Genomic DNA, 24,296 nt, shown 5'->3' on the forward strand with positions numbered 1-24,296 from the left:
ACAAAATTAAGTGGCAGGTATTCTTTTGCAGGGGAAAAGTGCCTACACACAAACTCAGTCAAAGTGGAAAATTATAGGATAGGGAAAGCAAATGTGTGTGTGTGTGTGTGTGTGTGTGTGTGTGTGTGTGTGTGTGTGCGTGCGCGTGTGTGTTATGCTACATATATACACACACCAGTATATTTAATGTTAAATTCGGAAGTACCAAAATAGGAAAAAAAAACTTGTTTATTGATCTCACATGTGCAATTATTAAATACTTTTTAAAAATAGTGGATATTAATGTGAATGACTCCTTGAAGTATTTCTGCAGGTTTAGTTAAGGGACTGGAGAGATGACTCAGCAATGAAGACTTCCTTCTGCTCTTTTAGTGGGGGTGAGAGGCTGACCCTAATTACAAGAAAGAAGTAACAATGTTTCAATGGCTTCAAAGCAAGTACATCAGGCCCAGGAAACTCAAGGTTAGAGAGCTGCCACAAGCCCTCTCTATACTGGACGAAGGCAGGGTGTTTCCCCAAGTGGAACTAACGTTCACCAGGCTTACATTAGGAATTTACTCAGCAGAGTCATTCCTTATACAAAGGTGAATTTTCTTTTAATTATTTTTTGAAAATTACGTATTGCGTATGTGGAGAACTCTGGGGGCTTAGCTCTTCCCTTCTGCCTGGTTATGAGGAAGGGTGTCTCCTGCTCATGTAGTTTTGCTGAGTCCTCCAGGCTAGTTGACCTCTGCTCTGCTCTTGTCTTAATGGGGGGAGCTGAGTGGATAGACACACCCCACAAGCAGCTGCTTCTTGTTAATTCGGGTACTGGAGATCAAATTAAGACCATCACACCCCACACACACAACCACTGAGCCTTCTCAGCCCCGACGACAAGAGTAATTTTTTTAACCCCTACCCACAAAAGAAAACAGACAGCTACACATGTGGCTTTCTCTATAAATCCCATTTATGGAAAAGACGACTTTCAAACCAGCATCCTTCCGGTTTTGTCTCGGTGTGAATGGGGTAATGAGGGCCTTTTCTGTTTCATCCTATTTTAAGCATATTATTTTTTGTTCCCTACTCAATATTTTTTATTGCTTAAATGTGTATTCAGACATTTCAGCTCTAATATGTCAGCATTAAACAATCACAGTCACTATAGAAAACAGAAAGAAAGTGTTGTGAGGGAGCCTGTGCTTAACCCCGCAGTGCCCCCTTAAGCAAAGGCCCTTTGTATCTCAGAACAAACAAAACATTTTAATATTAACACACTGCAAGGGGTTGTTTGTGTTGGTCTGGAGGGGTCTAAACCAGAACAGAGAGCACAAGATACAGCTATTCACAGAACTCAGGCACAACACTGTAATGTGTACGTCATAATTCTGGGTAGGATAGGATTTTGTGAGCAGAGTATATAGTACTTATCAAACAGTAGATGAAAACATTCTTCTAAAAATTATGTGTATGTTTGAGCCACAGTGTACATGAAGTCAGAGGACCACTTACACGAGTTGGTTGTCTTCTTCAAACCAGTGCTTAAAATTTAGGTCACCAGGCTTGACAGCAGAAGCCTTTACTAGCGTCATAGTCCCAAAGAGAAAAATGTGCTTGGGCTGGAGAGATGGCCCAGCAGTGAAAATGCACAGGTCTCACAGAGGAGCAGTTTGGTTCCTGGCACTATGTCATACAACTTAAAAGCCACCTTTAACACCAGCCACGGGGGCTTTGACACCTCTTCTGGCTTTCATAGGCACACACACACACAAAGTATATACATATATAATACATACACACACATATGAACGGGGGAACATTCTTAACAATCTTTAAATTGCAGATGGAAAAAACACATTGCTTTGTTCACTATTTTTCGTCCAGCATCTGGAAAAGTGTTTGTCACCTTAAGAAATTCCAAATGCTAACCAATAAATCTCACTGTGTATGATAAGAGCCTAAGGAACATTTCCATTTTCTCTGAAATTATATATTCTTCAGATAAGAGACATTATTCTGGTAAATGATTTTACATGCTTTTGGTTTGCAGCACAGGGAACAGCAGCAGCTGGCAGATGGGAGGACTAAGCTCAGCAGCTGGCAGATGGGAGGACTAAGCTCAGCAGCTAGCAGAGGGAGGGCTAAGCTCAGCAGCTGGCAGAGGGAGGACTAAGCTCAGCAGCTGGCAGGTGGGAGGACTAAGCTCAGCAGCTGGCAGAGGGAGGACTAAGCTCAGCAGCTGGCAGATGGGAGGACTAAGCTCAGCAGCTATAGCTGCCAGTCCTACCTCCTGGCACATATTGTGGAAAAAGTAATTTCTTGTGAAATGAGTTGAAGACAAGTAGCTACCCCATTGTAAAAAACAAAATCCAAGCCGCGGAGACAATGCAGTAGGTAAGGGTGTTTGCCAGAGCACATAAAGCCAGATGCAGTAATATCAGTACCATGAACACTCACTTGGAGTGGTGAGAAACAAGAGACAGAAGAGTCCCTGGAAAAAGCTCTTGAACTAGCCCGGAGTGGCAAAGCATAAAATAGTCTCAAACAAGGTGAAGAGTGAGGACCAACATCTAAGGTTGTCCTCTGACCTCCATGATGCACACACAGACCCTTGCACAGGCACCCCCAGACTCATGTACACACACAAGCATGTATACATTATATATACACAAAGATGAAAAACAAAGAGTGCCAGAATCCTAACGGTTGGATGAAAAAGCAATGGGCTTACCGAGTAATTTCCTACACAGATAAGACAAAAGCATTTAAATCCATTTATTCATGCTTACAGTGCCCCCAAGTGAGGCCATCTTCTATTTTATGGGAAATAAGTACAAAAAGAGAGTGCTGCTCAGACCAAATGTGAACCAAAGAACTGCGGTGGTTCAGTGTTCGCCACCATGATACAATTCAAAATCACCGGTGCTGCGGCCTGTGAAGCGCGCATGCGTGCCTTCGTTCTCCTGACTGGACAGGATGTGGCCAGCTTCTTCAGGTTCCTGCCTTCCACCTTGACATCCCTGCAACAGAGCCAGGGAACTGTGAGCCAAATACACCCTTCCTTCTATTTTCCAGGGTATTTTATGACTTTAACAGGAAATGGAATGAAGACATGAGCCGATCTGTCTTTACCTGATAGTCTTGAAAAGGGATAAATTTTAAGGAGGATTTTTAAGTACATAAAGCACCAAATATATAACCTATTTAAGAACAGATATAACCCAGTGAATTAAAAAAAAAAAAAAAAAAAAAAGCTCGAAAGTGATACATCAGAGGTAACTTCTGAACAGGACTCTTCTACTATAGCCTCTAAGCTGAGGTCAAAATATTTCCTAGTCTTCACGCACAGAGCTTGAACCAAAGTAGGGAATCAAAATATGTCTGTGGGAGCTGGTAAGATTTGGTAAGTAAAAGCACCCATGGAAACGCTGGTACATCTGTAACCCTACCTTCAAAAAGGCAAAGTGGAGGGAGAACTGTTAGGGTTTGTTGGCTTCCAGCCTAGTAAGAAAGAGAACCCGGGTCCCAGGTTCAGGGAGAGACCCTGTTCAAAAGGAAGAGGTGCCAAGTGCTCAGAGGGTACCTAAGCCTCCTGGCATTCCTGCATGCACACAGGTACAGGTGCTCATACAGACGCACAAGATAAACATCAACCACGTTCAGCTTACTCCTCCAGACACAGCAAAATGCATCCTGGGAAACACAGCAGAGCCCAGGCCTTCCTGTGTTCGCCAACAAGCCTAGGCCTCCTTAAGTTTCTGACACGTTTTATCATAGAGTTAAGAGGACATGATTTTTTAAACTTGCTAGATTACTATCACCCCCCCCCCCCCCAAGAGAGCATATGTAATTGTAAAGTTGTGGTTTTTAATATGGGATTAGTTTGTCTGGAAGTATTATATGTATACCACTGCATGTGTTCTGCCTGTTGCCTTCAAAGGCCAAAAGAGGGTGCCATGTTCCCTAGAACTGGGGTTGCAGCTGTTGGCCACCAGTATGGGTGCTGGGAACTAAAGGAGTGGCTTCAGCAAGAAGACAAGAGCTTGGGGCACCGAGGCTCCTCTGCAGCCTTGCAGCTCACTCTTCTATGTTGACTACATCTTATTGGGCCTGAAATGATCACACCAGAGGCCAAGGGTGAGGAAGAAACCTACTCTAATGCTTTTGCAACAAGCTCATCAAACTCATGATTCAACTTCTTAAAGGTAAATAATAAAATTATAAGTATCCTGATATGCTCTACATAAGAATCAAGGTTCAGTCCCCAAGTCTGTCTCTGCAGACTTAACAGACCACAAAGGCGGGCATGTAATGAAGGCATGCCAAATTCTATTGTGTTTTATATATTATGGTGTTATTCCCAACAGTGCTGTTTTAAGTGTTAGAAGATTAAAAAACACATCCCATTTGCTGTTCTATAAATAACTGGAAAATCTTATGTTCACAAGAAATTCTCTACCACACACATGCCAGAGACTTAAGCAAATGCCACTGTCTCTTCAGCAACACAAATCCCATCAAACAAAAGCCAGCCAGTTGAACTCCACTGCACGAAGAAAAACCATCAGGAAGGATAATTCAATTTTAATTTATTGTCATCACGTTTCTTCATGATCCAGATATTTGAAAATGCAAAGAAAACCAACTTTTCATGATATGTCAGGGACTGGCACTAAAAAAAATCCAGACTGCAAATGAGTTATACAAATGAAATATCAAACGGAGATCCAGTTATCAAAATGAAAGCACTCAACATAGTAAAAGTTCACAATTATTTGTACAGAGCACATAAAAAAGTCAGCTTGCTATCCAACCGCTGTGCTTTTAAAGAGCTACTGCAGAATTTGAAGAAAATAGACGTATTAGTTAACTTATAAAGAGATCAAAGAGCCTGAAACAAGTAGTAAAAAGAAATTTTTGCCTTTATTAGAATGGCATTAGGCCTTAAATATGCCAATTTTGGTAATCACATTATTGTTTTAATAAGAAACGACTCTACAGAATTGCAATACTGGTCCAACAGTCTTGTCTTTCTTTTAAAGCAAGAAACAGAATGTAAGTAACCAGAAAGCAGGGCAGGCATCGGCTAACCCAGGAGACTAGCTTCTTAGATCCAAGCGTTTGCAGAGAGAACCGCTGGGCTGGGGAGGGAGGAGCAGCCCGAGATAACTGGAACCCAGAGTGTGCGCCAAGTCCCATGAGGCTGCTTGTGGAATTCATCTTTCCCTTGGTCACATTGTTTCCTTCCAATACTACAGTTTTTCTTTGACTTTTTTCCTCAAAGTATAAAAAAGTATGAAATATAAACAAGCTTCGGCCCTGCTCACTCAGCAGTGCCGATCAGGCATTACAGAGCTCTCTACACACCCACAGAGCCCAGCACACTGGGGAAGTCAACGATATACAAAATATCAGGGCACAGAAAGAACTAAAACCCATTTCTTTTTTGATACACGTAAGATTCAAATATTCAACCTAAAGGAAAACAATCGTCTTGGCTCTCTTCTACATCTGCATGTTGACACACTCATTAAATATTCCTGTATGATCATGTTTGGTTAAAAACTTCAGAACCATCCATTCAGACAAAAAACAGGTCATCAGAAAGATTATCTCATTTCCATCTCCCTAACCCGAATAAACAAGAAGTCAACTTTAGGACATGACTCCAAACACTGGATTGTGACGACAAATGCTAGGTCCAATTTCTTCATAATCCTTTTTGGTGTGGCATACTTGGTAGAACTCAGGCTGAAAACAAAACAGAACAATGCATTTTAGAGGTCAAATTCTATTTTCCAATAGTCTGTAAAAGACAGACTTTAAAATGGGTGTTAAAAATACAATACATATCAGTTGATTCATGGCTTTAGGACAAAGCTCAGAACTCTAGAAACCAAGATTAAAATCTATGATAGATATATCTTCAGGAACCCTAGGGCCATTAATACATATCCCACCATTTGACACCTGTCTCTGTGGGGTTCTAACATGTAGTCTGTTCCTCTGGGCTTTTCCACTTGGGAAATCTAGATTTAGATTGGAACACGAATCTGAAGTACAGCAAGAGCCTAAGGAGGCAGAAGCAGGGCCACACTATAAGCACCCCCGTGCCCACCCTTTTCACCTGGTGCATGACTACATTCTAAGGGCAAACACAGCACAGCTGCTGATGACTACATTAAGACAGAAAACAATCTTTACTTGTTTTAAATGGTTCTATATACAATGTTGCAAATCTAGTAACTCATATAAAAAATTCTTTAATAGCCCCAATACAACAGCACAGATATTTACTATACTAATTATATTAGAGCATATTTTAAGGGAGCATGTTTTGGTCTGGACAGAGGGTTCTAGAATAATTCTCTTTATTCTTTTTCAAACACTATATTTCCTATGCAATGAAACCTAACATTTTCCTTGATATTTTTAGATATTTAAACAGAAACACCAATAACTTTCTGGTGAATATTATTTCTACACATTTAAAAGAATTTTCCCCAATATAAATGTTAAAATATAGTATAATAGGCTCACTCTGAAGTATAGAATGTCTAGTAAGGAAAAGGTAAAAAGAACAATAAAGTGAAATGACTTCCAAATATAAGTATATGTGTGTGTATACACACACACACATCCAAAAACACCACACACAATTTTCTTCTATCAAAACATAAAAGTTTACAGGTAAAGTTACGCACCGTGGAAGCCAGCATTGATCCTCCAAACCAGACTGCATACCGCTGCATGTGGTGTGTAATAACTTGTACATCAATAGGCTTGGGCTAGAAAGTGACACGATAACATCATTTCAACAGTAAATTCAAGTACCAATTTCTCTATCAATTAAGCTTAAATGCACATACACCGAAATAATAATTATAAAGTGCAAGTGACATGACTCAGAAACTGAGATTAGAATATCTAGAGAGGACATGGAGCAGTGAGGAAGCAGAATAGAACCGGATGGAGAAGACCACACTTCTCAGCATACACAGCTGAGCAGTTATCTGCACTACCACACAGGACTTGAGAGGCTCCAGACACAATGATACGTGTTTAAAGACCAGAAATGCTATTATCTTGCTTTGATCTTACAACTTGCACACATGTATCAAATTATCACACTGTACCCCATAAACCATGTATAATTAAGTACTAAACATACAAATCAAATACATTAAAGGAGCAAAACCAGAGCAGACAGAAACAAACTAACTATACTTTTGGCAACTACCTCAGCCACAACTATTTCCAGAAAACGACAATGAGTGCTAAAACTGCTGGCTGAAAAAAGTGTGATGAAGAACAGAGCATCTAAAAGGCCTGGCAGGCCTTCTAAGTTCCTATACATGGGAATGCAAAGTTAACAGCTACACACAGGAAAAAGCTGGCAGGAAGCACTCTACCAAGTGGTTAAAGTTAACAGGTGGGACAGTTCATATCATGCATCCTCTGATAAAATGCAATTAAATCTGACATGATGCTGCTTCTGTGATGTGACCGCCAAAGCACAAACTACATCCACCCACAAGGAACACCAAACAGACCCACACCAAGACAAAGTGCAGAAAATAAACAGCCTGTATTCTTCAAAAGTGTTCAGGTTAGAAAATACTGAGCAAACCAAAGCTTCCTAGAGTTTAGAACATGTGAAGCCATCAAGACAGCTCAGTGGTAAAAGGCATTTGTTATCAATCTGAGTTTGCTGAAAGGATCAACATGGTAAAAGGATCAAACCAACTCACCCAAGTTATCCTTTGATCTCAACATGTGTGAACGCATGCACACAGGCACATACACTCACACCATCCCAAATTATTAAAAAAAGAAGAGGAGGGAGAAGGAGGAGGAAGAAGAAGGAGGAGGAGCAGCGTATGTTCTTTGACTGAATAATATACCATTGTTTTTTTGTTTGTTTGTTTGTTTGTTTGTTTTTAATTTTACTGTTTTCCTTTGGCTTGACAGATCTTTCTTAAATCAATGTATGATTATAATGGTGAAATATATCTCGGGTTAACAGCCACACCTTTTGTGTATAATCAATGTATGAATTCTCCCAAACACAGAATTTAAACTTTTCTTGAAAAGAAGTTACGTGTGTGTGTGTGTGTGTGTGTGTGTGTGTGTGTGTGTCATGGTGTGCTTGAAGTCAGAGGAGAACACTGAGAGTTAGTTTTCTCTTTTCACCTTTCCATGGATTCCAGGGATCAAACTCAAGTCACTGGGTGTGTACAAGCATCTCACTAGGCCCTGCTACACAGATTTAAAACTATGTCTATGAAACACAAGTCAGCCTTTCACACAGTGGAGAGCTATGTGTATGTCAGGAGAATTGGGTGGTTGAGGAGGAAGGCAAACATAAAAACCTATTGCATAAGCAGTCTGCCTGAGCTGTAAAGTTTTGTCATTACTCAACAGAGCTCAAAACAGATCAAAGTACCAAACAACAGACTGCATCTATGATTCTAGGGACAGTAGCCACCTTCCAGCAGAGCATCTGGTATTGTTGTTTAATGCTGCTAAGTGAGAAGTTGGCAAACATTCCTGTCCAGACTTCAACAACAATTCTTTGTCAATAGCTGAGAAAACCAACCTTCAATCTACCACCACTCAGCTCCTCGCTTAACTTCAGCCTGGCATCTACAGTTCTCTTCAAATCTCTTTGCAAACGACGTCCAAAGTCCCTGAACATGGTTGAACCACCAGAGAGGACGATGTTCTGTGTTGGTAGAAAAAAAAATTATGACCTTTATTTTAAAAGAAAAACAATCTAGAGACAAATACACAAGAATTCAATTGTGTCCTTTCTGAGACACAATATTCTAATATTCAACAATGAACAAGAATAAAGGCTTTTAAAATATGCTATTAAATATTATGAAAAGAAAACTTAAAACTCCACTTTTTGCTGTAAACACTAACCTTGTAAAGAGGACGCCGGACATCAATGGGGCAATTCTGAATTACTTCATCTACAACTTCTGAGATAGGTTGTGTAAAATCTGGATTAGCAAACTGAAAAATAAGAAATTTTATACATGAGATGTAGGATTGTTAAGTTAACATTTTGTTAGTGTAATGTTCAGGTCAGTAACAATCCAGCTCAGGAGTGAAAGGACCCTGGTGTCAACATACTAAAGCTACTGAGGATAGACGTCAAGTGAGACTCGGTTAAAGCAAGGAAGCCATGCCTGCACTATGAGACAACAGTCATCGTAGTGAGAACTTCTGCACACAGCTAAGAGCACACCTGAACATCAAAATTACCATTTGGAAAATAATCTGGCAACAGCCAACAAAGATTCAAAGAGCCACACACCATTGGCTCTTCTTCAAAAGTTCCCAAAGGGAACTCTAATCTATATACTTTATGTAAAACTTCACCACAGTGAAAATATGCTAGAGAGATGGCTCAACAATATGAAGCACTTGTTGCTCTTGCAGAGGACATGGGTCTGTTTCCAAAACATACATGCTGGCTCCTTCCTTTACTTCCAGTTCTAGGGGATCCAATGCCCTCTTCTGACCTCCACAGGCCGTGGTACAGACATGCATGCTTACAAAACACACACACACACACACACACACACACACACACACACACAAAATCTATAAAAAGGTGAAAATAACCACCAACAGCCCAGCAGTAAGATGCCATACACCCTGTCATTAGATTCTATATCTGCAAACTAACTTACAACTCTCATGTGAACAGGTGACACTATTTCCACATACACAGGGCAGCAGCACTTTCAATTCAAGTGTGTACGCTCCTGGTTGAAGCTGAACAGGTGGTACTATGTCTTTTTAGCTGTCAAACTATAAACACATGTCCTTTTCGGTCATTTAGGGTTAGTATTTTTCCTACTATGACTGGTGATCCGGATGTTTAGATCACCATCTACGGCACAAACTGATGTGTAGTGCACATGTGTTTAGGAAGAAGTCTGGGGTGTGTGTCTTAATAGCAAAGTGCCAGTCAGGCATCGGTGTGGATGGCAATTAGTTCAGATAGATGAACATGTAGAACAGAGGTATGCAGACGGGACGATGGAAACACGACAAGGAACTGACAGAAACCTCACCTCTTTCTTCCCTTAGGAGCAGTTGTTCAGTATTCAGTACTTTGTAATATTCTCAAGAACTTTATCAACAGATGAAGATAAAGAGTCAGTGATGTATTTAATAGGATACATCACAGCCAAAATAAAGCCATTTCTATCTAGTATGTGATGCTCAAAAGCAAACACACAGGCGCCATATTTTACCTGGAAAGCAGACCCCACCACTGCATAGGGCAACGGACAACAGAGCTCAGCTTGGCTAGCTCTGGATGTCACTGAAAGACAAGCTCACATGCAGAGGCAGGCTAACTGTGACAGAAACCAAAACAGAACCTGAGACCTTACTATCCATGATGGCATTTGTGACTGCATACAATCTTTGTTGGCTTTAGACTGCAAACACTGAAGATTCCTTAGTTCTCAAAGCAATGGGCTTTAATAAGCCCATGATAATACTTCAGAACCTGGCAGTGGTTTTATGGTTTTTGTTTGTTTGTTTGTTTGTTTGTTTTTAAAGCAAAACTTAATCTTCCCAACTCTAGAAAGAGACAATTTGACAGAACAATCTTTTTTATTGCATTGACTTCTACAAAACCTTTCCACTGTGAAGGAGGCAGATTAGTAAAGTCTCCTCACTGCCCTCTCTTTGTCCTCTCTAGTATTTACTTAAAACAGTCACACACTGTATGTTATCTGCCATACTGTGAGCAACAAGGCAGAGCAGGGCCGTGCACGCGAAGCTCTGTCTGCATCCTTTGCACAGCACATGCCCTCCTCACGTCTGATTTTACTGAGCCACATTCTTGCTATGAAGCTTAGGCTGGCCCAGAATTTTCAGTAATCCTTCTACCTTAACCTACTGAGTGTTGGGATTGTAGGTGTGGATACAACTTCCAGTTTTTAGTTTTTAATCAGGAACACACAAAAACAGAACTTTACAAAACTCTCTATGCTCCTATAGTCTGTATCCACCATGGAGATTCTGACACAGAAAAAAATGGAGTTTACTTGGGCTTAACTGCTGGAATATAGGGCTTATCCACTGCAATGCAGCATATCCAAATGAAAATCAGAATAGTGGCTAGTGGTTAAAGAAGTGTGTTGCTCTTGCAGAGGACTTGAGTTCAATTCCCAGCCCCTGTGTTGGGAAGCTCACAACTGCCTTTAACTAGCTCCAGGAAGATTTAACCTCCAGAAGATCCAACTCTGGCCTTGGCAGATTCCTGCATCCAAGTGTACACACATACATCCATAATCATAAATTTAAAACTTTTAAGTATTTGGAGCTGCAGAGATAGCTCAGCAGTTAAGAGCACTGGTCCAGAGGAACCCCAGGACCCCCATGCATGGCAGCTCACGACCATTCAGGACTCCAGGTCTGGGTGATCAATGCCCTCTTCTGTTTTCCATGGGCACAAAGCAGGGAAGTGGCACATAGACATGCATGCAGGCAAAACATCCATATACATAAAAAATAATGTAATTAAGAAAAATGAAAATCAGATTAATACAAAGAGGCAATGAATATTTTATAAAGAACAACAAAACACTATTCAACAGATTAAAAATAAAATAGTACAAGTTCCTCAAAATTTAATAAACACAACAGTGGCTCCCCAAAACTAATCCTCAGCCCTTCCTTCAGCTTCCTTTTAGGTATTAGTCTAACTGGTCTCTGGTCAGGTCTCAGCAGCACACAGTTGTTGAGAATGTTCTAAGAGGCTATTAGAGGAGAATTATTCAGGTAAACTGAATATATAAGATGAATACAACACCCCATATATGTCTTATAGTATAAATATATTCATAAATTTAAAGTATAAAATGGCTTTGAATTTTTTCTTCTAAATACATTCCTTCTAAAATAACCAGTTCTAATATTTGTAGTGAACTTAGCTGTTCAAAAATAAACTTTCAACAGGATGTCTGAATCACACCCCACCTTCAAGGCTCAGGGAATTATGGGAAAAAGGAGAGGCTGAAAGAATAGGAGCCAGAGGTGCTAACTGACTCCTAGGAAACAGTGTCTTCCAGACAAGATAGGAATGATACACACATAAAACCTAGAGAGACTGTGCAGCACACACAAGACCAAGACGTTCACAGACTCAAGCTAGACAAACTGCAACACTGAGAAGGGTACATAAATTCCCAACCCTTAGTAAGAAACTCTGCCGTAACTGCTATCTACTGGGAAAATCAGCTAGGCCACTGGGTATAGGGCAGGGTATAGGCCCAGGAGGCCAACACAAAACTGACTTTGACTTTAGACTTCATGTATTATTATATACTTTTTGTCTTACTGGTCTTCCTTTTTTTTTTTTCTTTTTTCTTTTGAGAGAAGAAACAGACAGTTGGGCCAGTAGGGAGCTGGGAAAAGGAGCTGTGAAGTTAAGGAAGGATAAAGAATTATGATCAAAATATATTGTAAAAAATAAATCTCTTAATAAAAAACAAAAGTAAATCCTCTCATCTTTCATTTTATTGTCAGTAATCTTGGATAGGTTAAACGTTCAATCATTCATCTAGTCCAAATTAGAAAAAAATGAATGAATACTTCAATTGACAGGATAACTAGAACACAGAAGGAATCTCAAATATTTACTTGGGAAGTAACACACTTTCTACAACACACACACACACACAAACACACACACACACACAGACACGTGAGCTCTATTCTGGGAAACTACAGTGAACTAACTAAATACATTCATCTAATTTTCTCTTATCAAATTAAAACCACTGGTAAAGAGAGTTTTTAATTGAAAAAAAAAATCTAAAACACAGAACCAACCAAAGATAAGGCTGTTAAGAATGTGCAGACCCTCCCCCAGTGACTTCAAACAAGAATGACTGACGTTCTATAAAAATGGACCTTTCCCACAAAACTATCTCCAGCTGGGAGCTTAGAAATCGAGGCAGGAGGAGACAAGGGCACACAGTCCACAGTCAGCCCCAATTCTCCATAGGAGCCCATCAAATGCTTTCTCCTCATCAAGACTTCTGCTTAATGAATTCTTAAGAACAGCCTATTCTTCAGAAAACAGCTTTCTGAGCTATTTTTATCCTCCCTTAAAATAAAGAAAGCACATGGAGGGGGTCGGAAGTCCCCTAAATGAACTATAGGTAGGCACACAGCTCAAGCAGACAGGAGGACTGACTGAATTTGACCCACATGCTGAAAAAGTTACCAGGGCACAAAGGGAACACGCAGGGACAAGAGCAGAAGAGAAGAGGAAGTTATCTTCCATAGCTCAAAGTCAATTCAAAACTGCCTAAACCTTGGTGTGAGTTAGGGGTGGAGGAAGGGCGTGAGTCAAGGCTGCAAATCCCTACAACTCTAGTTCTGCTGTTTGGTTTGGTTTTGGAGAGACAAAAGGTCACACTGTGGAGCCAAAGACGGCCTCAAACTCTAGATTCTTGTGCCTTAGTTTCTAGAGTGACAAGGCTCCCGAGCTGCAGCATCGTGCACAGCTGAGTTAAGCTCCCAGAGACGCATGTGCTCTGGTCTCATTACTTACTTTGCCATCCCACAGTTCCTCTGACAGAGTCTAAGTCACACAACTTACAGACTCCTCATATCCTTAGTCCCATCACATCTAAGTATTTACTACATCATAAAACCCCCATGTTGTTTCTCCTCCTTTCTCCATGACATACATTTATTCACCTGAAAAACTACAAACTCATCTGCTTCCAACCCAACCCAACTCAAATCACTGTTCTGATACAAAACCATGTATCATATCGTATACATTTCCATGTCACATTTCCACACAGTATGAATTCTCTAGCATTATAGTTACCCACCCAACTGTTGTGCTGACTTCATTTGTTAATCCCTCTGGGAAGATTCCTACGTCTCCCAAGCAGACTTGGACTGTTTCTATAAACTCAACAGATACATCCATCTGTTAAAGCAACTAAACTACTTTTCTTATAATCTTTTAGCTTTCGATAGTCAATACTTAATCCGAGACCATGAAAGTCATAGCCAATACTAAGTGTTAAAAAAAAGAAAAAAAAGAAAAGACAAAGCAGTTACCGACAATAATTGTCCTTGATGCTGAATAAGCACAGCACGCACTGAACATTAAATTCTAGTCAGACTCCTAATATCCAGCCACCTGAAGAATTCATTATTAAGAATTCCCAAAAGCATCTATTTTATTATTTTATGAGAGTTTTTATGTTCCTTCAATTCCACAGACCATTCTACTAGATACAACGGTAACTGAAGTCTGCACACAGTCATTTTACAGTAGAGACATGGGGTGTTCTAGAATCTTTCCCAGGGTTTAAGCTGTTACAAACTTGAAAGGCTACTCTCTGCCTTGCTCTTCAGGACCTCAGCTCTCCCCAGGAGCATAAAGATAAAGAGGTAGGATAGTACAGATAAGGATGCTTTAAGGTGGGGGTAGGGTAGAAACCATTCACTATGGTGCTTTAGGACACTAAACAAAGTTTCTGAGAGTGATTCTCTCAGAATTTATTCTGATTTTCTGTTGCAAATTTCAAAGTAATCCATTTAAAATAAAACAAAACAAAACAAAATAGCAACTAGCAAGCATTACCTCTGGATGGAAAAAGATCTCGGGTCCCAGGAATCGCTCGTAGCCAACATCAATGGAGAACTCTTTCTTGGAGATGGCGTTGACCCCGGTGTACTGTTTGATCCACTTTGACCCATCGGTATCATACTTGTTGAACTCTTTTACTAAATCTGGGCAGACATAACTGTAGCGTTCCTTAAATACAAATAAATAAAAGTATTGTTTTCTCTTGTTTTAGGTAAAGTTTTTAAAAAAAGATAGAGCATAGTGTATCAGTCAAACAATGAAATGAAAAAGATATAATTAAGTAATTTTTATAGGTGTAATTATAGTACTAAAATATCATATTGTGTGGTACAATTAAATAGTTCATCCATATATAATTTCTGACCCCATCTATCAACACAACTAAAATCTGAAAGACCAGACTTGGCCCTAACTATTTTAATGTTACTTATAAAAACACGCACTAAAGTCTTCAACATCTACTATCTCAGTAACAGAATAGAATGTTCTAGAAAGGAAAAAAATCAAAAAGCACAAATATAAAAAGAATACCTATAGCAACACAAATTAACACAGATCCTTTATACTCATTTAAAACAAAACTAATTCTGATCAAGGTAATGAGTAAAGAGAGAAATACAAAAATGTAAGCTACTCTGTTCTTGCCTCAAAGACTGAATTAATACCCATGATTACCTGACTATGTCCCACTGCTTCTATTCTCTATCAAATGTTGAGTAATATGCACAGTGTCCTGGAATTCTGAACACCAAGGACTCTTTTCAAAGTAGCCACAATTATTAGCACAGATAACAAAAAAATATGAAAGGCTGTAATGATGTGGCATTACAGTGTTGCACACCTTTAATCCAGAGCACCGAAGAGGCAGAGGCAGGAGGATCTGTGATTTGGAGGCCAGCCAGGGCTACATAGTGAGACACTGTTTCAAACCACTCCCTACCCCCTTCCAAAAGGAAGGCTTCTATGAAAAAAGGACAATCTCATTATCTCACACACAGTCTTTAGTCAGAGTTTTACCTGCTGTGAGCAGACACCATGAGCAAGGCAAGTCTTATAAAGGATAACATTTGATTGGGGCTGGCTTACAGGTTCAGAGGTTCAGTCCATTATTATCAAAGCAGGAACATGTCAGCACCCAGGCAGGCATGGTGCAGGAGGAGCTGAGAGTTCTACATCTTCATCTGAAGGCTACTAGCAGAATACTGACTTCCAGGAAGATAGGATGAGGGTCTTAAAGCCCACACCTACAGTGACACACTCCAAAAAGGCTACACCTACCTCCTAACAGTGCCACTCCCTGGGCCAAGCATATACAAGCTACCACATTCCACTCCCTGGTCCCCACAGGGCTGTTTAAACACTGAGTCTATGGGAGCCACAACTACCATAGCATAATAAAAAGTACATCTAGTTCAACTTCCAAAGCCCCCATAGTCTGTAGCAGTCTCAGCAATGCTAAAAGTCCAAAGTTTAAGGTCTTTTCTGAGATTCATCCAGTTACTTTACTGTAATCCCCAAAACAAGACAGGAAACCAGCTGGGCAAACTCCAAACTGTGTATCTCCATGTATGATATCAAAATGGTCTTCAAATCTCCAACACCTTTTCTTCTCTGTTGACTGCAACAGATTTCTTTCTCCTGGGTTCCACTACCTGTTTGTAGCTTTCATCAGCAGATAACCCACAGCTCTAGCATCTTGAACATCTTAGAGTCTCCAAGGTAACTTCAATGTTACAGCTTGTTTCAATGTCTGGGATCCACACATGATCTCCTAAACTCCTCCAAAGGGCTGGCATCACTTCTCCAGCTCTGCCCTCTGTAGCACTCTAAGCTCAGGTTGATCCACTCCATTGCTGCTGCTGTTCTTTGTGATCATTTCATGTTACTGGCATCTCCAATACACTGGGGTCTTCCACTGCAACTAGGCTTCACCAATAGGCTCTCTTCATGGTGCCAGGCCTCAAATCCTTTGTATGACCCCTTCAGTCCTAGACTTGCAACTGAGGTTGCACCTTCACCAATGGCCTTCCATGGCCTCTCACAGTGCCAATCCTCAGCTGCTCTTCATGACCCCTTCATACCTTCAAAACTAGTACCACATGGGTGATCCTTAAACATTACCAAGTCCAGCTGCACCACAAGGTACAACCTTGGCTATCTCTGGAACACAGCTTCTTTGTGCTCTCAGAAAACACTTCCCAGAAGATTCCACCTCAGTAATGCTGGTCTCTTCTTAGTCACCACTAACTTCTTACCTCCAAATAAAAGCATAGTCAGGCCTATCACAGCAATACCCTAGTCCCTAGTTCCAATTTCTGTCTTAGTTAACAGTTTTACTGCTGTGAACAGACACCAATGAGCAAGGCAAGTCTTATAAAGACAATATTTAATTGTACCTGGCTTACAGGTTCAGAGGTTCAGTCCATTCTCATCAAGGAGGGAACATAGAGGTATCCAGGCAGGCATGGTGCAAGAGGAACTGAATGTTCTACACTTTCATCTTGAAGGCTTCTAGCAGAAGACTGGCTTCTAGTCAGCTAAGATGAGGGTCTTAAAGCCCACACCCACAGTGACACACTTACTCCAACAAGGCCACACCTCCTAATAGTGCCACTACCTGGGCTGAGCATCTACAAACCACCACACACATCTGTCTCCAAATCTTGGAGGTGGAAGTTTCATTACAAAAAGGGTTTTTTTGTTGTTGTTGTTGTTGTTTTTTTTTTTTTTTAAGATCTTCAGCCTGAGCAGGCCTCCTTGGAATAAATCTAAATTCTCAGTGGCCTTTTGTTTGCTTTCTTTGTTTTAATGCTATAGATTTCACAAATAAATATTAGTGTTAATATAAATTTTTATATCTTTAGTAGTTTGGAGGGGTTTTGCTGTTGTTTTTTTTTTGGGGGGGGTGGGTTTTTTTTTTTTTTTTTTTTGGTTTTATGAGATAGACACTCTCCTATAGTGTTGGCTATCTTAGAACTTGCTATGTAAACTAAGCTGTCCTCAAATTCAGAGCTCTATCTGTCTTTTGCTCCCAGGTGCTTGGATTAAAGGTGTGAGCCTGGCACCATATATTTAGTTTTTAGGTTACCAACTTGAGATAAAGTTCGGGAAACCATTTAGTAGTTTCTTTAATATACAGGAAGTAGTCAAGGCATCTTCACGCCTAAGCTAAGAAAAAAAGACATCTCCACAAATGTCATAAAAAGAGATGCAAATAAATGTGAGTTATATTTGTAAAGCCACTTTTACATATTCAAAGCATGAGAAATGCCAAAAAAAATTCAACTTTGTTGATAAATAACAAGTTCTAAAAGCAATACAAAAAGAAAAAGGAAAATATTTTGTCTGCATGCATGACAAAAATGATATAAAAAAGAGCATATATTGTCAAAACCTAATCAAATACCTCATATACCCATCAGTTTCTGTCATGTTCCACATCACTCAAGTAATATCCTGCATCTATACTGCAGAGCTCAACAAGCCGACAGAAAACTATTAGGATTAAAATAAGGACTTCAGAGTACACTGAGATGTAATAATTTCTGGGTAAAATAACTCTCTACTTTTAATAAAATGAGTAATCACAAAGTGTCTATTTAAGTGCTCTTATGCTAGCTTTCTCAACCTGAGAGAACTGACAGACTGTGCCAAGAGCAAGTGATCATCAACCATTCACTTGTGAGCTATACGGAGAAAACAACTTAGAGGAATTACTGTGATGAGAGGATGTCGATAAGGAACATTCCTTGCCATCCCAGTTAGGCATGTTACTAATCCCCAGCTGACCCACAATGTGTGTAGCTTACCTTCACTGCTTTCGCAGTTTCCAAGGACTGTTCAGGAGGGATTCCTACTTCTCGGTCTCGCAGCAGTTGCTGAATAAAATATGTTATATCTCTTCCTGCGATTGGAATGTGTTTAATACAGCTGCCGATAACATATCCTTCAGCCTACATACAAGGGGAAAGGTGTCAAATTTACATTCCCAAGATGGTAAGATGCTTAGTGTAGAAAGCACTTGCTTTGAGTCCTGAAACCCAGAGTTTAATCCCTACAACCTACATAAGGTGGAAGGAGAGAACCAACTCCATTCATATGCCCAGGCACAGCATTCTCCACCAACTACTGTATGAAACTTTTTAAAATTGTATTTCTAAAAATTAATTGATTAAAAAAGAATAAGATCCATTTCTTAGCAAAATGTAACAAGATACCTAAAATCCCAGCATCTAAAAGGCTGCGGCAGGATTCAAGGCGTCTTCATCTACTATTGCCTGGAGACGGTGCCTCTGACTAAACCAGAAACTTGCTGTTTTTATCTAGGCCACTGAGTTCTTGAAACCACACTATGTCTCTGCTCCCCACTGTTGTGATTAGGCACAGCTATGACCTGCTTTTCATGTGGGGACTAGAGATCTGAACACAGGTCTTCACTTACAAACTCTCTTACCTACCAATTCTTCACCAACCCCTAACACTTATTTTAGATACCACAAACGGGGGGGGGGGGGGGGGGGGGGGAGCTACCAAGTACATTGCCCAAAGCGATTAAATGACACCCAAAGGCTAAAGGGGATGTATCCACACAGTAAACTAGGATTTGGCAATATAAAGAAGCATATATACTATAATATGAACCCAATTTCAAAAATGTAAGTCCAAGTGAACACAGTCTTTCACAAAGACTAGAGTATATAATTCCATTTCTATGAAGTTGCTAGACAGGCAAACTATTCATACAGAAAGCCTGTAGCTGACAGATACAATGTACACCATACTTGGAAGCTGTCACATGCTACTTGAGCTCACCAAAACCTCCTGTGTGTCCTCATTTCCTCCTACATGACCCATGATGCCAGCTGAGGCTATCAGCACAGATTATTTATTCTGCCACTTTCCTAGGTCTTCAAGTGAAGTAAAATCTGGGGTTGGTCATGCCTTATGTGCTGTGTGAGGTCCACAACACTGTTCTCACACTTAACAAACATAACTATGCTTTGGGGGCATAGCATGATAAGGGAGCTGTCATTTGCCTCCTCTCAGCACGGTTGATGCTCTTATTAAGATCTTCAAGCTCCTTCTGCAGCCCATGCTGGTAGTCCAGGAAGAACTTCGAGTCTTGTAAAGACCTTATCAGTCCCTACCATTTCCCTTCAGGTGTACTGCTTCCCATTCTCTTTGGCGATTTTCTGTTGTACTTACCACAGGAATGACATGAGTGACTCCGTCTCCACTGTCTATTACTGTACCCGTCAGCGTCCGCTCTCCTACTTGTCTTGAGGTCCAGGATGCAGCTAAGGCAAGAACAGCCTAAAAGGTAAGACAGACAAAAATAAACTGTTAAAGAGTTCCTGGGGGTGGAAGTCTATAGAAGTAACCTGTACTGACACTACATACTTTCTACACTTCATGGGCCTCTTACTGCATAAGAATAGTTAGAAAGTTCAGAGTTAAAAAGGAGCACTCTCTTCCTAGAGCCACAAGCAAGGGTGACACAACATGTATGTAACATACGCAGCACTGCCTTACCAAACTTAAGTCTCATTACCCAGACGACCGCAGACTACAAGGATGGACCATCAGCAACAAGAGCATTACACAGACTGCCACGGATACGAGGATAGCCCATCATCCATCCACATGAGCAGCAAGCGTTACTCTTAAAACCGAAAACTCCAAAGTTCCTAAACGCAATCTGCAGTTAGCACTATATACAAGTACCTTAATTGAAAAGGTCTTACACACTTCCAGACACTGTAAATGAACTAGAAAACCAGTACACACAATACCATTTTCCTACCAAGAATTTCATCATGCCTAATGCAAAATAACTCTTTCCAGAGTGGCAATATAACTTTTGTAAACTGAATATATTTTTTTTAAAAAGCTAATTTCTTAAAATCAAAATACACAAGTAGTAACTAAAAAGAGATGATAAAACTGACTTTGCCCACTTATTTAGTCCACTATGCTCCTTTAAAAAAAAAAAAAAAAAAAAAAATCCCAACAATCACTTGGCTTCAGACTCCTGAGATGGCAGCCATGGCTCATCACCCTATTTTAACAACAACAACAAAAAAAACATCATTTCAATAATACAATGACTGCTTACCACCACACATTATTTTTTTAAAGGTTTTACAATGAAGAGTTTCACATAATATTAAAACAAAAAGAAGAAAATTTTGAGATTCCATTTAGAAATATACTTTTCTGGTAAAAACTGTCTTGTGATCATTTTCTACACATCTTTTATAAACAATTAGGATCCCAAACTAGAATATGTATATGTTAATATACCAGGTGACAGAAATCTTACTTACTACTGCACATCAAAGAAAGGAACAGAACTACACGAGTGAATGAGAAGCACTGAGGAAGTCAGGCAAAGCACAAGCACTACTGCATCTAAATTATCACCTCAGGAGAGTATGGTATGATTTGAATTATGTTAAAGCTTTCTGGGAAGAGATATGCATGGTTTAGGAGAAAACAAAGCCTGGATAAAATTGAAAAGTCAAGCTTAAGTAAGCACAAGTCACGTACCTGCACAGCAATGTACAAGCCTGGAACATTGAAGGACTCAAACATTATTTCAGCAGTATATTCCCTGTTTTCTGGAGTATTCAGTGGAGGTTCAGTCTATTGAATTGAATGATATTTTAAACAGACAATATTAGATCGGTTTGAGCTTTATAGGCAATTTCTAAAGAGGAAGTAATTTGTGAAATAATTTAAAAGGCACTAAATGTATAGGTAGAAAGATACAAAGACTATAAGAAACTGTAGGGAGTAAAAGCAGACCTACACATATATGAAAATAATGTGTCCCTGTGTCTACTGCTCCTGCTCCTGCTCTTGTTGTTCCCTGTTTGTTTACCCCATGCTGGCTTGTTTGTTTTTAAGATGCTTGTTTATATTCTAATGAGATAGAAATTAAAGGGTATGAATTTGGGTGGGGAAGTCAGGAAGATCTGGAGGCACTGAGGGAAGGGAACTGTGATCAGAACATAGTTATTATAATTGAAAATTTTATTTTCAATTAAAAAGCTGATGTGTTCAATATCATTACAAGTCACCAGGAAAATGCAAACTAGGACCAAATCAAGAACCATCATGAGTAAAATTAACAAAGGCAAGAGGCTAGAGTGCAGGAGCAATCCCATTACAGTGTTGGATGAAGACTCACCCGAGGCCAGAGTTCTAGACCAGTTAACTGACTGCCCTGCAGTGGAGTAAGTCCACAAAAAAGATATTAAGTGTCTATAAAGACAAGAATGTTTGAAGAGCCAGACTGTCATACATAACTGCATGATGTAAGTTTTACTATAGTACACCTTGTATGAATTCATCTGTGTAAAACCAACTGTAGGCAAGATTAATATCGCTTGAAAAAAAATTAAAATAGAATGAAACACTGGTTACCTCTAAGGAATGAGGAGCATAAATTAATTAGAAAAGGTATTGATAATGTATTATTTACACAACTACGATTGTTAAAACTAAAGGTGGGCCAATCACCTCCTTCTGAAAGCTCGTTTACAGGAACACACAGATACTCACTCACTACATTAAGTATGTCTGTGGCTATTTCCACTCTACAGCAGAGCTGGGCAGCTATCACAGAACCTGCTAAGCTTTCATTTGGCTTCTTTAGTACCCATCCATTTGTCTACCTAGCTAGCTAGCTAAACTATCACATCCATCTACCCACCTAGCTACCCATCACTATCTGGCCCTTTTGTCACACCTGGTCAAAACCCATAGAATGATTTAGCTTTAAGATTTTTATAATAAACAAACTTTACATGAAAAATAATGAATTGTTTGATGATGGACATACTAGGTGTTTCAGCATGAATTGATCCTCATCTGTATATATCACTTTGATGTGATTCAAAACCAAAATAGATTAACAGATGGATAAACCAATGCATATCAAAACGATTATGCTAAATATAATTATACTGAAATGTTAATTGTTACACTAAGGTTGTACGCATATAGGTGTCCACAGTAATGTTCTTTTCACTTTACAGTCCAGTTACAAAGCAACACAATGAAATGCTCAACACTGGATTAGCTAAACTCAAACTCAAGTAAAAAAGAAGACACAAAAGACAGTCATATTTTGTGTTTTGAGAAGATAAAAGGGGAAAAAAGAAAATGATCATTTATTCTACTAGGAAGTTAGCAGTCCTTATCAAATAGTTTTAAAAACAGCTAATAGAAGCTGCTTCCCACACAGACGTTCTATTTCACTAGGCAAAGGCTCAGAAGAAATAGAGACAAACAACTATGGATGTGAACCTCAGAAACTGAGCTGAAACAAAACTTTCTTCTCTCACATTATTTTGTCAGTGAGAAAATAAAGCAATTATTTACAGGTTACATATTCATTATCAAAAGAATTTATAAGATTACACTTTAGTGCTTGGCCACATTGCTACTCTACGTGCAGGCAGATGGTCTTAAGAATAACATAGATAACAAAGTCTTTCATTTCAGACAAGACAAATGATAAAGTATGATTGCTAATTATACCAGAAACATTAAAATGTTCTTCAAAAATTTTCCTATTAGGTTAGGCATTGAGACATAGGCCTGCTAATCCAGCATTTGGGAAGGTAAGGGAAAATCATGCTGAGTTTAAAGCCATCCTGAGCTTACAAATCCCATCTAGAAAAAGGGAGAGTCCCCCATAATGTGTACTTACCAAAAGAAAGTAATGATCTTCAGGTTCTGCCCTTAAATATTTAAAAATCACTTGCTCCATAAACCTTTCCATTAAGTCCCAGTCTTCAACTATACCATGGCGGATTGGCCACTATAAAAACAAAATTCACAAATTATGTCTTTTTAATGTCAAAAAATTGAACCAGAGACAAAACCAGAGACTATTAGCTCATTAGTAGATACTAGAAAAAGATGTATTTCTTTATGTGTGATAACACAAAGTCATTCTGAGGCTATACATGTTTAAGTAGAAATACACATACTTAGTGAAATGAAATAATTTTTACAATGTACATCCAGGTGGTTGAAACATAAGATGAATATGTCAATAATGTTAAACTTTATCCTAATTCCCTTAATTTTTAATTATCAGTTCATTAACTGACAACTGTTGTATATCTAATGTATAATACACACTTGGTATCTGGGTATGGTGGCAGACACTTACTGTTTTAGCTACTGAGGAGGCGGAAGCAGGAGGACTGCTTGAGTTTGCAACTTTGAGAGTACTCTGGGCAACAGGGAAATACCACTTCAAAATAATAATAGTTACAAACCAGTAAATAAAACATTGTTGGAGCCAGGCAGTGGTGGTGCATGCCTTTAATCCCAGCATTTGGGAGGCAGAGGCAGGTGGATTTCCGAGTTCCAGGCCAGCCTAGTCTACAGAGTGAGCTCCAGGACAGCCAGGGCTACACAGAGAAACCCTGTCTAGAAAAACAAAAACAACAAACAAACAAACAAACAAAAATAAATAAATAAAAAACAAAAAAAAAGGAAAAAAAAACATTGTTAAATATACAATATTTATTATTTGATAGCTAGAGTGATAAGGATTTAGGATTTAATTTAGAAGGCTTTATAGGTTTGTGTTGAATCAAGGAATCCTAGGTTATTAGTAAATCCACAAGAATGTCTGTGA

At 39.4% G+C, this 24,296-nt stretch overlaps 1 protein-coding gene across 1 annotated transcript in view; it reads right to left on the reverse strand.

Moving 5' to 3' along the window:
• Positions 1-4,554: 4,554 nt before the first annotated feature.
• Positions 4,555-24,296, reverse strand: part of Actr3 (actin related protein 3) — a 43,437-nt gene continuing 23,695 nt past the window's right edge. Inside the window, exons 4-12 of the mRNA XM_034512974.2 lie at positions 23,355-23,465; positions 21,185-21,280; positions 19,841-19,948; positions 18,445-18,588; positions 14,630-14,803; positions 8,911-9,003; positions 8,582-8,707; positions 6,687-6,770; positions 4,555-5,733 (exon numbers count right to left, since the gene is read on the reverse strand). Coding sequence (XP_034368865.1) covers positions 5,638-5,733; positions 6,687-6,770; positions 8,582-8,707; positions 8,911-9,003; positions 14,630-14,803; positions 18,445-18,588; positions 19,841-19,948; positions 21,185-21,280; positions 23,355-23,465 — 1,032 coding nt within the window. The 3' untranslated portion in view covers positions 4,555-5,637. The remainder of the gene's footprint in view (positions 5,734-6,686; positions 6,771-8,581; positions 8,708-8,910; positions 9,004-14,629; positions 14,804-18,444; positions 18,589-19,840; positions 19,949-21,184; positions 21,281-23,354; positions 23,466-24,296) is intronic.

Source organism: Arvicanthis niloticus, chromosome 10 (assembly GCF_011762505.2).
Source record: "Arvicanthis niloticus isolate mArvNil1 chromosome 10, mArvNil1.pat.X, whole genome shotgun sequence".
NCBI classification, from domain to species: domain Eukaryota; kingdom Metazoa; phylum Chordata; class Mammalia; order Rodentia; family Muridae; genus Arvicanthis; species Arvicanthis niloticus.